Genomic DNA, 15,427 nt, shown 5'->3' with positions numbered 1-15,427 from the left:
TTTCCATTAACTGTGTTTGTTGGTCAACTGAGTCCTCTGTCTTAGTATTTGATTGTTCCACTTCTTCTGTTATCTTCTGCGTTGTTAATTCTTTGGTTGTAGTCAAAATTTGGGTTTGTATATCTAAGCTGGTATCTTGTTCTTTTATGTTGCATCTTAATTTGTCACAAGCTGAAAGAATGGTTTCATGTATTGCTTTCAACATGGAAAAGATCTTTTCCTGGTCTTCATCCATATTCTCTTAATAGTGTGTTAAGTTGAGGACTTTAAAATCAGATGTTAAAAATAATTTTATAACTAGGTATGGGACCTCTATTTCACGTATTATAGGTAGTCTTTATAGTAGAAGTTGTTTATCAAGTAAGATATTATAGTCAAGGTATTTCATCATCTCATGTAATAACCAATGTTCCTCAGATAAAGAAATAGGAAAGCAATTCCCCACATATAGCTCTGAAAGTCAGTAAAGGTTTACATTCATAGTTCAAGCAGGCCAGTTATGCCGCCCAGAAATTCTCTTTACAGCTGAGTTTCTCACAGGTGGTATCTATCAAGGTCGAAAGAGTTTTATCTCTTCAAGCCAAGTCTCTTTTAGGCAATAACAAGTTGTAATACCAAACCTCACCACAAGATGTGACTGATGCCATTTAAAGTTTTTTAAGTCCAAAATTTTTATAATCCTTTTTCCAGTTTTATTTCTTTTTTGTAGATAAAAACAAAAGTCTCCAGTAAAAATAAGAAAACTTTTGGTCCCCAAGTTTCAGAAACTTATAAACCCAATTAGATTAAAATTGTTATTTTAGTGCTTTAACTCCCCTGGGTAGTCAGTCGCTGCTGTTCTTAGAGGGTGGGGTAGAAATTCCCTTCCCTCTCTCATCACAGGGGGAAAAATACTTTGGGCAGCTTTTACAGGAAAAGAAAATACTTAAGATCTTAAAGAGAAGATCAGATCTCACCCAGTTTCATCTGCGTTGCTTTAGAAGTGCTTCATGGTAAGTTTGACTTCGGCTGTCTGCAGCTTAGTGACAAGCCATATTCCCATGGCCGGTCTTTCCTCCGCCGGTTTGGAGGGCTGCCCTGGATCAAGCGGAAGGGCTGCCGCCCTCCCGTGATCAAGGGGGAGTCTCCTCCTTGCTCGTCGCCCCTACAGGGCGACTTTCGACCCTTTCCAGGGTCCTCCAGTAGAACGAAATCAAATGCGGAAGATGGAGCTTGTCTTCCAGCGTCTGTGGCGGCCGCGATGGCAAACCGGAAGTCCCTTTTATCAATATCTTAAAATGATAACTATAAGCATAGTGCCTGGCTTGATTTGGGTCAAGACCAAGAATCTAATAAGCGGACAACAAATCTAAAGGAAAAGGCAAGAGACACAGAGAAGTGGAATCCAGCATTCTAAGCATGGCACAGGAAGCATGGCACAGTGCTGAGACTTGGAAAGTGTTCTCAGTTTCTTCTCCCAGGGAATGAGGCCAATATATCAAACAAGCTGAGTCTCCACCCAGTTTGAGCCAGTTTGGTCTAGTGATTAATGCGCCCGGCCACAAATCAGGTGACTATGAGTTCAAGGCCCACCTTAGGCATGACTGCCAGCTGAGTGGTTTTCGGGCAATCACCAAGAGTCTGCCAGCTGGGTGACTTTTGGCCAATTACCAAGTGGCTATGAGTTCTAATCCTGCCTTAGGCATGACTGCCTGCTGAATCACTTTTGGCCAGTCACTGTCTTCTCTGCCCAACCCACTTAAAGTGGTTTGGGTTGAGAAGACAGGGTTAACTTTAAACACCAAAAGGTTTAAAGTCTTTTAAAATAATGCAAGGGTCACAACATTTACTTGATTGGGATGTTTAATTGCAATATATAGCATACCTTAAAACTGCATGGAAGTTGTTAAAAGTTTTGTATGTGATTCAGAGCATCAGAACTCAAATTTCAAAGGCATTTTAATTTATTGGTTTTATATATATATATATTCTGACTGTGGTAGCCAAATAAAATTATTTTCATAACGTTTTCAATAGAAATGTCAACAACATCCACAATGTATTTATTTGATTTATATGACTACCCGTCTCACGTATGTGGTTTTGGGCACCTTACAATTAAATGGTTAAAAACAAATAAAATGCAGAATATAAAATAAAGACACATAGCAACTGAGCATCATAAAATAACCATCAACAAAAAAAAAAGTCAGACATATGACACTATACACAGAGAACTTTACCTGAATGTGACAGTGACACCCACAATTTTCTCAACCAGCAATCTTTCTGTCTCGGTCATGTGGTTCACTTAGCAACAAACTACCCGTTGAGTGGTTGGGAAGCTGAGCAGGAGGTTAGAGACCTGAGAGCTGTCATGGGGCGGGTTGAGCTCTCGTCTTTCACTTCAGCTCCTGCCAGAGACATGAAAGGAGCCACCAACTAGACGTCCCCAGGGCAACAGTGATGTCACTGGCTAATCCTTTCAACCTGGAAGCGCCCCATTGCTTCTGACATGAGTGCAAAAAAAGCAATCATTTCACCAGAACCAGTTGCAGTTGCTAAACAAGGAATACTTGTATTAGTTTCTCTCATACCACTTTTGGAGCCCAAACGTACAGGAAACCTGCCTGCAGATGTAATTTTTGAAAGCTTTGCAAGGGTAAATGCAGACGTCTTAGCATTTTATACCTTGACATACGAAAAGTCGCTCCTCATTGAGACTAAACCCACAGAATTTGCTGGAGCTTTCTTCCCCGGCCTCTGAAGGTTCTTGTAGGGTTCTTCTGTTCTTGATTGCGTTTGCGGACAGAAGATAGTTCTTTGGTTTGCTCCTTGGCCTGCAATGCTTCCCTTGGATTTAGGAAGTTATCATTTGAATATTTGTTGGGATGGCCATCTCTCTGTAGAAAAGATCTGCATCCCCAAGAGTTTAGGCAGCATTATAGGTAGTTCTCAACTTACAACTGTTTTTTTTAACAACGGTTAGAAGTTACTGGGGTCTTGGGAAAGAGTGATTTATGACCCATCCTTGAAATTATGACTTATCACACAATAGGGGTCTTCAAACTTGGCCGTTTTATGACTTGTGGACTTCAACTCCCAGAATTCCTCAGCTAGGCACGCTGGCTGAGGAATTCTGGGAGTTGAAGTCCACAAGTCATAAAAAGGCCAAGTTTGAAGACCCCTGCTCTACAGTCACATCACAATTCAGGGACTTGGTGACCAGCTCACATTTATGATATTGCAGCGTGTTGTCAATTGGCAAACAAAGTCAATTGACAAGCCAGATTTGCTTAATGACCGTGGTGATTTGTTTAATAACCACAGTAAAAATATTTCTAAAATAGGGTCCAGTCACATGATGACTCAGTTGACCACATCACTTAGCAACCGAAATTCCAGTTCCAATTTTGGTCTCAAATCAAGGACTTCCTGTATCCATTGATTATTATGGACGTAGTACTAAGGCCTATGAATCTCTCAAGAGTCTAAAAAAAACATTATCAATTCCTCCCAATCTATGATTTATAGATTTGTGATTACTTTATGATATAATCTATATTCTCTATTGTGAAAAATACCTATCAACTATTTTATCTCGGACATCTACAGGAGTACTGAAAATCAAAAAGACTCCACTATGGGCCTTTCATACCATTCTCATATTCTTCATACATCTTGCTAGAAAATGTCTTGTGAAAAAAAAATATATATTTTTTAATTGGGTCACTAATCCTTGTCATTTCTTTTTCCCTGGTCCTTTACTATCGCCCCCTCCCCAGTTTAATAGGATGGTGGGGCCATGACTACAAAACCAGGTTTCTAATGGAAAACAGTATGTATATTTACCCTTCTGTTTTAAATTACTTGTTTTAAATTACTGCTTAACTTGTTTGTTTTTATGAACGTATATAAACGGCATCAAAAGTAATAAAGTTGCTGCAGAACAAGACCAACGATTCTTTCAATACAGGGAAATGTTTCCATTCCAACCTGAAATTAAAGATCAAAGAGTCAAAAGCTTTAAAAAGTCCAAATTTATATAGATGATTTATAAAGGCCTTTATAAAGAGAGAAAAAGAAAGAGAGAAGAGAAAGACAGCACAGGAGATCGAAAGCATGTTGTAGCAAACAAGCACCAAAATGTCAAGGGAAAAAAAATCAACATTTTTATTATAAAGGTGAAATAAATTAGTGGCCTCTATAGTTCTAGCCTTAACCGGAAGGCAACATTGGTTGTTCTGTGGAAATTCCAAATTTTGATGTTATTTATTTGGCATTATTATGTGCATGTCGCTTAGCAACCTGTTTTTGTTTCATTTTGATTAGTGTTGTAACATTGACATTTAATTTACACTCTTTTTTATGCATTTAAAATCTACTTGGAGTCCTGAACTTGCTACATCACACAATAAGAATGGGTTTGAGGCACTAAACTAGCTAGTAATACTACTAAGGCCTTATTGCTTTTTTATAAGTTACTCCTGTTTAATTGTGCTGCCCTCAAAATAATTTGGAAAATATATTTTTTAAAGTTTTTAAAGTCACTTACCATTATCGAAAGTGACAGTTTCCTCAGGGATTAATCTCAAAGTTAAACAAGGCCTGTTTATTTCTTTCATAAAAATATGAATGCTTGTGCAACCTTAATAGTCTTTAATCAAATCTATGGGGATCATTTGGTACTATATGGAAAAGATCAAAATGTTTTAAAGCTAAATTTCTACTTTTTGCATTAAAAATATTGAAAATTGTTGACATCCAATTGTTTTGATTAGCTGATGGAGTAGCATCAAACCTGATTTGGAGGGCCTGGCTGAAGCTCTCTACAAGAGAGGACATTCAAATAATATTGAATACAGCCTAATACAGTGATGGCAAACCTTTTACAGACTGAGTGCCCAAAAACTGACCCCCCTGCTCCGCCCCCACCCCGCCTGCCCACAGGGCCACTCACTGCCTCCAGGGCCCACCACAGATCGCCCAGCAGTGCCATGGTGGCCACGCCCTCTGCCCGCGCCCCGCAGCATCAACTGTGCACGATGGGGTGTGAGGGCAGAGTCTTGTCTACACTGCCTGGCTGCCATGTCCTTGGATGCACTGCTCCGCATGGGCCACGCTCGGGGGTGACTCTCCTCCAGGGGGGCTGCTGGTGAGGAGGGGGTTATGGGGGAGGCAAGGCTGGGGCAACGGCACGTGTGCCCACAGAGAGGGCTCCGAGTGCCGCGTCTGGCACCCATGCCATAGGTTCGCCACCACTGACCTAATACTTCTCCAACTATATATAACCAGATTCCTCACATAACTTATTATTGTTACAGAATTGCAACTCAGCCCTGGAATCAACGGATTTCGTTTATCAAATCCTTCCATCTTATTGGTCTGTGCTCTTCACGCTAGCTTAGAGGTGAGTAATTATTTTCTCCTAAGGGAAGACATTCAGACAAAGGAAAAAAATGTTGTTTCATTAGGCAATATTCCTTTTTGATGACAGTAAATTGAAAAATCTGTCCAAAGACAAATGCTTTGAATAACCTTTTACATTGGTACCTGGGTACTCATCGTTAATTGGTTCGAGAAGTACCAAAAACTATGAGTACCAAACAAATTTTCCCCCTAAGGAATAATGTAGTGAGTTACAAGGCAACCAACACTGAAAAGTTCTAGCTTCTGCAATGAGTACCAGGACGACATTTTTGCATCAAAATGCACTGAGTACCAAATCTGATGAGTTTCAGAGCAGTTGAGTACCAAGTACATCACCTGTACTTCGCCCACTTCGTTGGTTCCATTGCAGTCCCATGTTCCCCTTTCAGCAGGGACATGAGCCGATCCATAGCGAAGTGCTTGAATCAGACAGAAGACAGGGAGGCTTTGAAGCTGGAAACATGCAGTACTTTAATTAATTAAATGAATAAATTATGTAACTAAAATACAAGCATTCTTCTATATGTATGTTTTTGGTGCAAAAATCAATGAGGTACAGTAGTAGGCACTCTGTAACATCAAGCTGAGCCAACCCATCAGACTAACTAAGAAAAACTTCATAACAGTGAAGCTTTCTGCTGATCCACATTTATTTTTCCCTAGCATCAACTGATAAATTAAGAAAGAAATTAAAATTTGCAAGCTTATATGGGAACATATTTACTTATTTAGTTCTTTTATTTAATCTAAAGCTCCCTGGCTCCTATTGACTCTGAAGAGGCTTTCGCTTTAAAAGCAAGTAATAATAAAACATAAGAAAAAAATCATGGATGTCCAGATGAGAAAAAGCTTACGTACCAACAGACATAGTATGCTCTGAAGCTACTCTACAGAAAAGCCAGATTTTACACCATTATAAATGTAAAAAATGCTCTTATTGATAATTCTGTTTCTTAGAACAAAGCTATGTACATCCTGATGTAATATTATTATAGGGACATTTTCTTTGGAAAATATGGATAGGCTTTTTGAAGAAAGAGCATACTCTTGTTGGTTTGTGTGCTATTTCTCAGCTGCATGTCCACAATTTGTCTCTTGCTTTTTATTCTTATTTGTTTTTAAAGTGAAAGTCTCCTGGAGTTAATAGGAGCCAAGGGACTCTAAATTAAAGAAGTAAACAAGTAAATACATTCCAGTGTATCCAGTGTATCCAGTTTAATTTATTTCTTAATTTATCAATTGATGCTAGGGAAAACTAAATGTTTGTCAGCAGAGGGGTTTATTGTTATGAAGTTTTTATCAGTTGCACAGAATGCCGAAGCAACATCACATAGAGGAACCAGAGTTTTAACCACAAGCAAAATCTCAAATTTCATAGAAATACTGGGAAGCAATATATCCTGGAATATTATTCACGTTTGAGTTACAAATCAGTGATTTTTTTCAAAGAAAAAAATAATGTAGAATTTAATATATCAAGTCTCAATCGTGTGACTAGAAGATCTAATATACCTCGCATGTCTTCACTTATTTATTTATTTATTTATTAATTGTATTTATATCCCGCCCTTCTCCTTTCGGACTCAGGGCGGCTTAGTTGCTTTGTAGAAAACAATTAGCAATCTTTAGGGAAACCTAATATAATGGGTGTTGATTCATAATTTGCTACTTACACACTGATTTCTATCGGAAGCTAATGTTGTGTGTATATCTTTGAAAAATGCTATTTGACAGCCATCCATATCCTTTGATATTCACACATATTTTTATTCATCTCAGGCTGCCGAAGTCTCACTTGGGGACATTTTGGAAGTGAAAACCAAGCTATTTTTTCCCCCCTAAATTGCATTGCCAGTAAAACAAAACAAAACAAAATCAATCACAGAATTACTAATAACCTAGAGAGTTTTATTTGAAAACATTAAGATTTAAAATTCTGCATTAAGAAATGCCAAGGGGATATGGCGGGTATATCGTATGTGAGAGGGTGTGTGTGAGGGTGTGCATTTATTTATTCGTTTATTTATTCGTTCATTTGTTCTCTTGAGCAATTAATTTGGTTTACCCTTAAAACATCTTTTGTATTTTGTAAACTTTATATGACCTTAGAGATGATACTGTGCTCTGACCCAGATGGTGCTTACAAATGAGTGGGGGGGGGGAAGAGAATCTGTCATTTAGCCCACTACAGGGGGTCAAAGCAGGAAGAGCACATCAGTTTCTATGGACTTGCCTTTTTGTGTTTGCATTACACTTTTGGCACAGTCAGGATTCCCTTGCGTTAATTGCTGTAGTACAGTGAAATAGGCGGTCTCTGGCAAAAGATGACACTTATGAAATGGACTGCCATCTTGCATAGGGATACATTAAGCAGAAGGTACAGTTTCTAAAGAAACAGCTGAACAAGGCAAGTGTTAAAACACACAACAAAGGCAGTTTTCCTTTTACAGCGAAAGAAAGAACATTTGCGATGGAAACATTTTTCTTTATCCGTATATTTCCTCTACCAAATCCTTATAAATGCAACTCCAGCTGGGAAAGGTCTACTACAGCAACTCATTTCCCAAAGTTTTTTGCAACATGAGATGACTTCTGTTGCCTTCCCCCATGCTGGCAAGTAGTATTTTTTATCCCTTTCTCTCCCCAAGTCCCAGTGCATTTAAAGTTGTGAATATTTGTTCCCAGTGCCATCATGTTAACAAAGTGCCTCATGCTCCCAATCCACATGTTTCCTGCAAGACCTACTATCCCTGGGAAGCAGTTGCAGCTTTATGCTGTTCCTTTCTTGGGAATGTCTGATCATTCTTGTAACACAACATACAGAAGCAGAGAAGAACGGTACTTAGTAGACAATGTGCATGTAATTAAGCTAGCAAGAGATAATTTTCAAGTGCATTTGTTACAATATGTGGTGGGTGCAGTGAATGGAAGGGCTCTTAGGGAACCGATTGCTTGAATATGTCTGAAGTGTCATTACAATAAGGGGACACCATACAAAAAGAAATGGGCTAGCTATAACTTTGGGAAACTGTTGTTTTGTTGTGTTTTCATGTTATATGATATTGCTAGTGATCAAATAAATGTTGACAATAAATCCAAATAGGGTAGTACTGTGTGGTTGAAATGGTTCATTTTAGGCTGTCTTTGTAGAGAAAGCAACGTTCTTTCATGCAGCAATGATATTTTTGTTTGTTTGTTTTAATTAGATCTTTGCTCAAAGTACAGTGAAGTGCCTTAGAAGGAAATCCATACTTCTTACTGGCTACTTGGAGTATTTGATAAGGCACTATTACGGCAAAGATAGAAATGACCCTGAGAAGCCGCTTATAAAAATAATCACACCATCCCACCATGAAAAAAGAGGATGCCAGCTCACCTTACTTTTCTCTGTTCCAATCAGAGATGTTTTTAAAGAGCTGGAAAAACGAGGCGTCGCTGTAAGTAGCCTAGGTTTATGTTGGAAACTTCAAAAATGCTTTTATTTTGTGGAAGTGGCCATGTTAATTTTAGAATAGTATTGGCGTTATAATAGGCAGGGTAGAATAATCAAAACAAAATAAAGTTTAAAGTAGCATTTCACAATTCATAAATATTGAGTGTTGACCTCGTGGTTTCAGGGAGCAGAAAGTAGAATATGTGAGATGCATTTGCTGGGTCATTGCAGTGGAAGAATCACTTGAGAGTTTTCAGTAAGTCATAAAATTACGACCAAAGCTGAGCTACACGTCCCTGTAATAAATATGCAACAATTTTGGGAAAATTGGAACTGGGTAGCGTAAAGTTGCGGGTGGTTATACAATAGCATTAAATAGTCTAAAGCAGGAGCCAGCAATTCTGGGAGTTGAAGTCCATAGGTCTTCAAAGTTGCCAACATTGGACACTCCTGGTCTAAAGGTTGGTTGGTTGGTTGATTTCCTTCCTTCTTAAAAGTAATTACCTTTTTTTTTAACCATATCAGACAATTCCTTCAAAATATTATCCAAAGAAAATGTCCCCTGAAAATTATGCTGTGTAATTTAATAATGCAGCTTTTATGAACTTTGTGCGAAAGGAAAATTGTGCTCTGGTGGATTCTGGTTCCTTCCGCTAGCAGAAAGACAACTCTGGTTCTGTCTAATATATTGGAATTATGAGACTTATTAGATTATTATGTTTCCAGTTTTGTGATTAATGGAAAAGATGAGAGGTTCACTGGGATTATCATTTCACCCAAGAACAAAGTAATGATTGGAAAGACACATGAAAAATAAGGGTTGTTTTTTTTTTAAGTTGAAGTCCTAGTGCCAATCATGTAATGGTCTTGAAAAACAACCTGGAAATTATTTGTCATTGTGTTCTTCCAGATTATAAGGCAAAAGGTTTGTAGGAAAGTATGGTGACTGATTAGTATTCTAAAAGAAACAAACAAATATTACACATGCGATTTTTTTGTGTTTTCACTTTGACAAACCAACACAAAGGCGTTAAATTTATGGAATATTCATCTGGGTGTTTTGCAGTGCGACATGCGGGAACCTGACGCTCTCCGTGTTGCCCCAGTTCCTCTCTACAATACTTTCCAGGATGTGCACACCTTTGTGGAAATCCTAGGATCCGCAGTTGCAGCTGCCAAGCAGACTGCAAACTCGAAGTCGCTTTCCTGATCTTATTGACAACATAACTGTATCTTTGTCCTCTTCTCCTGGCCAAATGCATTGGAGGTTTCGAACATCTTTTGGGGGGGCGTGGGTGGAATTTCTTCCAGATTGGGCCTTATTCTACTGCTTTACTTCCAAAGATTAATTCACTTTCAATATTGGATTGTAATATGCTTTCTATTAAAACTCATGCTTTCACCCACTGGAAGTTTTGTGTGACATCATTATGCAGAATAGGACTTTTGATCGTTCCTGTTTATGTGATATCTTCCTGTGTAAACGCAGTCCACGTTAAGTGGCAAGCAGCCACCTTTCTCCCTGAGGGACTGGGAGGGACTTTTGCCTGCACATAAAGAGTAAAAACTTCTTGATACTTTGTGCTGTCACCATGAATGGCTAGCAATTCACTGACTTCATATTGTTACCTTAAGTACACGAGGGGCCATAACTCTTGTTCAGGTATCGAGATCTGTTCTTAAAGGTGTTGTCCAAATATTGATACCTTTTAGGTATGATGTATTTTACATTTGATTTGTGATTTAGATTAAATAAAATATTGTCAGAGTATATTAATATCTTAAACATTTCATATTCTTCAGCTTATATATATATATATAAATGAAGTATGTAAGAATTCATGAAGGATTTGTAGACTCATAAAATGTATGAGTTGGAAGAGTCTTGTGGTAGAATCACCAGCCAAAGGAAAAGGGAGTGAAAAGGCATTCCAGCATGGAATTGCTCAATGGGAGGAAATGAAAGAGGCCCGACTATTGATGCCTTTATCTACCATTTCCCAAGGGAATGCAGTCAGTCTGGGAGATTCTTGTAAATGGGTGATCAACAATAAAGAAATTGCTTTGGCCTGTTCTGATTCCTTGTGTCTGACAAATCTGTGGGTTCCTTCAGTGTAGGAATCCACCAATGGTATTTAGTCCCCAATTGAAAACCTCCAAAGAGGAGAGTCAACCATTGTTTTGGAGACATTGTTTCACTGCTTAAAAGCTCCATCAAAACATTCTTCTTAATATTAAGACTGGTTATCCTTTCTTTTAAATTCAACTCACTGGTCCTTGCCTATACAAACTTTTCATTGAATTGTTCTGCATGTTTCTGATCATGCATGTGGCATTATTAATGGATAGAGTTTCTAGAGCAGTTTTCTAGGCTTGGTGGGCACTGATATTTGAGAGACTTAATGCATGCTTCAGCATATGCTGGGCTAATGGTTTCCACTTCCTCATTTCACCTGGAAGCTGTTCTGTGCTTTATCTTCTGTTAGGACCTATATTAGAAACTGCTTTCCCCAGTTTGACAAAGATTGAGAGGTGAATATCAGATTATGCTAGTTTTTGCCCAATGACACTATCCTATCTCATCATGCTGTTGAATATTAGCTAGTGATAACACAAACACGAAACATTCTTTTAGTTTTATAGTTTACTGACTTGTTTAGCTGTTGCTAACTTTGAGACAAAATATTATCCCATTTCAATTAATTTCCTTGATATTGTAATATTAGTAATGGGCTATTTGGGGTAGTTTTCTGTCAGGGTAGCAATTATGATTTTATCCTTAACTTGTTTACAGAATGAATCTTACGATAATACTCAAACTTAACATTAGGTGTCAGCATTTTACATATTATTTCATGAGAACCAAAGTACCCGAAAGCTGCAGAAAAATGATGGAAGTTTCAAACTTTCGTTTCTATAGCTGTCAATTAACATCTCTGAAATAAAAATAAAACACACCATGTTTCTCGAGTGCTTAGCTCTTTACATACGAAACACAATGTAACATCAACATGTTAAATAAAGAACCATATTGTACTTAATTTTGTAATGTTTTGGAAGGATCTTTTTTTGGCTAACACAACACATGAAGAGCAAAAAGGAGAAAAGCAATAGAAAGATATGGAAAGGAAGCCCGCTGTGCATTCCAGAAATGGAGAAAGAAGAAAAGAATGATTGATGACCAGGATGCATTGCTTGGCCTCATCCATTCTATCCAAGCCTTCTTTGAGTTGAGGCTCTGTTTTCATTCAAGGCTACATTCATCACAGGGCTGGGAAACATTCGCAGCTAGAGGTGTGGGTCATGCAGATAGTTGTGGAAGTATTTGGGTTTACACAGTTACAATCTACATCCTGTGTCCTTTCTTGCAAGCACCCATTTCAGAGCTCAGTATTTTTGCAGGGAAAGGAAAATTGATGGTGATGAGGATGATGGTGATGATGAAGAAGAAGAAGAAGAAGAAGAAGAAGAAGAAGAAGAAGAAGAAGAAGAAGAAGAAGAAGAAGAAGAAGAAGAAGAAGAAGAAGAAGAAGAAGAAGAAGAAGAAGAAGAAGAAGAGTAGTAGTAGTAGTAGTAGTAGTAGTAGTTGGAAGGGAGCTTGGAGGTCTTCTAGTCCAACCCCCTGCTCAGGCAGGAAACCCATGCTGGCTCAGGAATTCTGGGAGTTGAAGTCCACAAGTCATAAAAGAGCCAAGGTTGCCTACCCCTGGCCTATACCATTTCAAGCGATGTCGTAATCATCTTATCCTGCTGCCTGGAGGCTGTGAGGATCTGGATGGGGACAACAGGCTTCAGCTGAACACTGACAAGAGTTTGGTTTTGGTTTTGGGGGCCCTCTGATTCAAGGACTATGTCGTTTTTGGTGCTGAATGAGGTAGCACTGCCCTAGACAGACTCGGTGTGCCATTGGGAGGTCTTCCTAGACTCATGACTCCTGCTCAATGAGCAAGTGGCAGTTGTGACCAGGAAAGTCTTTGCAGACTTTGTGTGCCAGCTATTCCTGGATCAGCAGGCCTTGCTTATGGTCATTCATGCCCTAGTCACTTTCAGATCACGCTACTGCAATGTGCTGTACATGAGTTGCCCTTGAAAAGTATCTGGAAGCTTCAACTGGTACAGAATGCAGCAGTGCACGCAGTTATGTGTGGTCCTAAAACAGCATATTACACCTCTGCTCCACCAGCTGCATTGTTGGCCATTTCAGTGTGGCAAAGTGACCACTAAAATCTTAATCCACTCTTTATTACATTGCCTATTTTATGCTGATACCTACTTAGAGCTTATAACCCATATTTAATATTTCCAGTCATTCAAAGCAGATCATTTGCAACTTTATTTTTATTTATTTATTTATTTATTTATTTATTTATTTATTTATTTAATTTATATCCCGCCCTTCTCCTTACGGACTCAGGGCGGCTAACAACCAGATAAAACACTAATCCCCAAAAACTACAATTTAAAAACATAAGTAAAAACAAATATTAGTAATTTGGTCAAGTTAATATAAAATTGCTTTAAGACCCCATTAAAATTTTCCCCTAGGCCAGTCNCCCTGATCTCTGGGGGTAGCTCATTCCAGAGGGTGGGAGCTCCCACAGAGAAGGCCCTCCCCCTTGGGGTCGCCAGCCGGCACTGTCTGGCCGACGGCACCCTGAGGAGACCCACCCTGTGGGAGCGTACAGGCCGATGGGAGGTAATCTGTGGCAGAAGGCGGTCTCGAAGATATCCTGGTCCGCTGCCATGGAGCGCTTTTACCTACATTTGATTTTGTTACTTTAAGTATAGTCTGCTGTGTTATATGTAAAACACATAACCCACTAATTGATAAGTCTAATTAGATTTATGATTAATAGTTTCCTTTTTTTATAATATATTTTATTGATTTTTTAACCTAGTCACCTTAATATTTGGTAAACTGTGTTGTCTGGGTTTACATCTGAAAAACATTCACTGACAGTTTCTATGATCTATAATCCACATAATAGCATTACTTGATTTTCTCTTTTTCCCATAATGTTCTCTTTTGCCAACCTTAAGTTAATACAATTCTTGTTGTTTTGGTAGATAACAATTGGGTATAAATTTTTTTCTAATATTTCTACAGATAATAATCACATCAATATAATATTTTTTTCTATCTAGTCATTCTGGTTGCCTCATCATAGATCCTGTTTACAGTTCTTGTTTACATTTATTTTTCCCACAATGTTCAAGACATTCTTACTGGTTAAGATTTTCTCAAAGTTAATTATGTTTAAATATTTAAGTCTATTTTCCTCATGTAAGCCATTTCAATACTTTTACCTTTCTTAAGGAATAAATAAGACTAAAAAAGAAGAATAAGAGTAAAGAAAAATAAAAAGACTATGCTACTTAAAATACATGTTCCTCCTAAGCTAATACATATTTATTTCCAAAATTTTTCCATTCTTTTTTACCATAATTAAAAATATTTATGATAAATACATTCCTACACATATGCAATATGTTTATGGTATCAAGTTTTACTATGTCTTGATCATTGACCGTAATAAAGATTCTGTCTATTATTGTCAAAGTGAATCTTGAAGTACAGTCTATTTAGTAAATAGTTTGATGTAGAGTCCTTTCCCGCTTTTGAAAAATTATTTAGAACATAGAATAACAGTTGGAAGGGACCTTGGAGGTCTTTAGTCCACCCCCTGCTCGAGCAGGTGACTTTCTACCACTCTGGTCAAATAGTTGTTCAATTTTTTTCATAAAAACGTGGAGCACCCACAATTTCTGGAGGCAAACTGTTCCACTGATTAATTGTTCTCATTGTCAGGAAATTATGGAATGGAATAGAATAGAATAGAATAGAATAGAATAGAATAGAATAGAATAGAATAGAATTTCTATACCTGTGCTTTTGATTTTGTTTTCTTGCCTAAGTGTAAGACCTTACTTTTCTCATCACTGAATTGCATTTTATTGGATAAGGCCCAGTGTTTACATCTGTCAAGGTCTTTCTGAATCTTGAGTCTATCATCTAAAGCAGGGGTCTTCAAACTTGGCCCTTTTATGACTTGTGGACTTCAACTCCCAGAATTCCTCAGCCAAAATGCCTGGCTGAGAGATTCTGATAGTTGAAGTCCACAAGTCATAAAAAGGCCAAGTTTGAAGACCCCTGATCTAAAGTGTTAGCTATTTCCCCCAGCTTGGTGCCTGCAAATTTGATGAGTTCTCCATCTGTCCCCTTGAGACCATTTATTAAAATGTTGAATAGTACTGGGCCTAAGACAGAACCTAGAAAACTTATTTGCTGCTTGGTAAAGTTTAATATTCATTGGGAAAGATTCTGATATTGGGAAAGATTGAAGGCAAAAGGAGAAGGGGACGGGAGAGGATGAGATGGTTAGATAGCGTTATTGACTCAATGAAGATGAATTTGGGAAAGCTTTCAGAAACAGTGGAGGACAAGGTGCCTAGTGTGCTATGGTCCACGGGGGTCATGAAGAGTTGGACATAATGTAGCACTCAAACAACAACAAAAAGTTTAATATGGTATGATTTGGAGTTGAAATTTACTAAAATGTGTGTTTGCACTGTTCTGAAAAGACA

The 15,427-nt window shown here is 38.1% G+C and overlaps 1 protein-coding gene across 1 annotated transcript in view; it reads left to right on the top strand.

The window, feature by feature from the left end:
• KYNU (kynureninase) overlaps positions 1-10,095 on the top strand; it is a 100,471-nt gene extending 90,376 nt beyond the window's left edge. The window contains exons 10-13 of the mRNA XM_015818826.2: positions 3,765-3,817; positions 5,304-5,389; positions 8,616-8,846; positions 9,909-10,095. Of these exons, the coding sequence (XP_015674312.2) occupies positions 3,765-3,817; positions 5,304-5,389; positions 8,616-8,846; positions 9,909-10,052 (514 nt within the window). The 3' untranslated portion in view covers positions 10,053-10,095. The remainder of the gene's footprint in view (positions 1-3,764; positions 3,818-5,303; positions 5,390-8,615; positions 8,847-9,908) is intronic.
• The last annotated feature ends 5,332 nt before the right edge of the window (positions 10,096-15,427 follow it).

The sequence above is a fragment of the Protobothrops mucrosquamatus genome, unplaced genomic scaffold (genome assembly GCF_001527695.2).
Source record: "Protobothrops mucrosquamatus isolate PMUCROS unplaced genomic scaffold, P.Mucros_1.0 scaffold800, whole genome shotgun sequence".
Taxonomy (NCBI): Eukaryota; Metazoa; Chordata; class Lepidosauria; order Squamata; family Viperidae; genus Protobothrops; species Protobothrops mucrosquamatus.
This window is presented reverse-complemented; position numbering and strand designations above follow the sequence as displayed.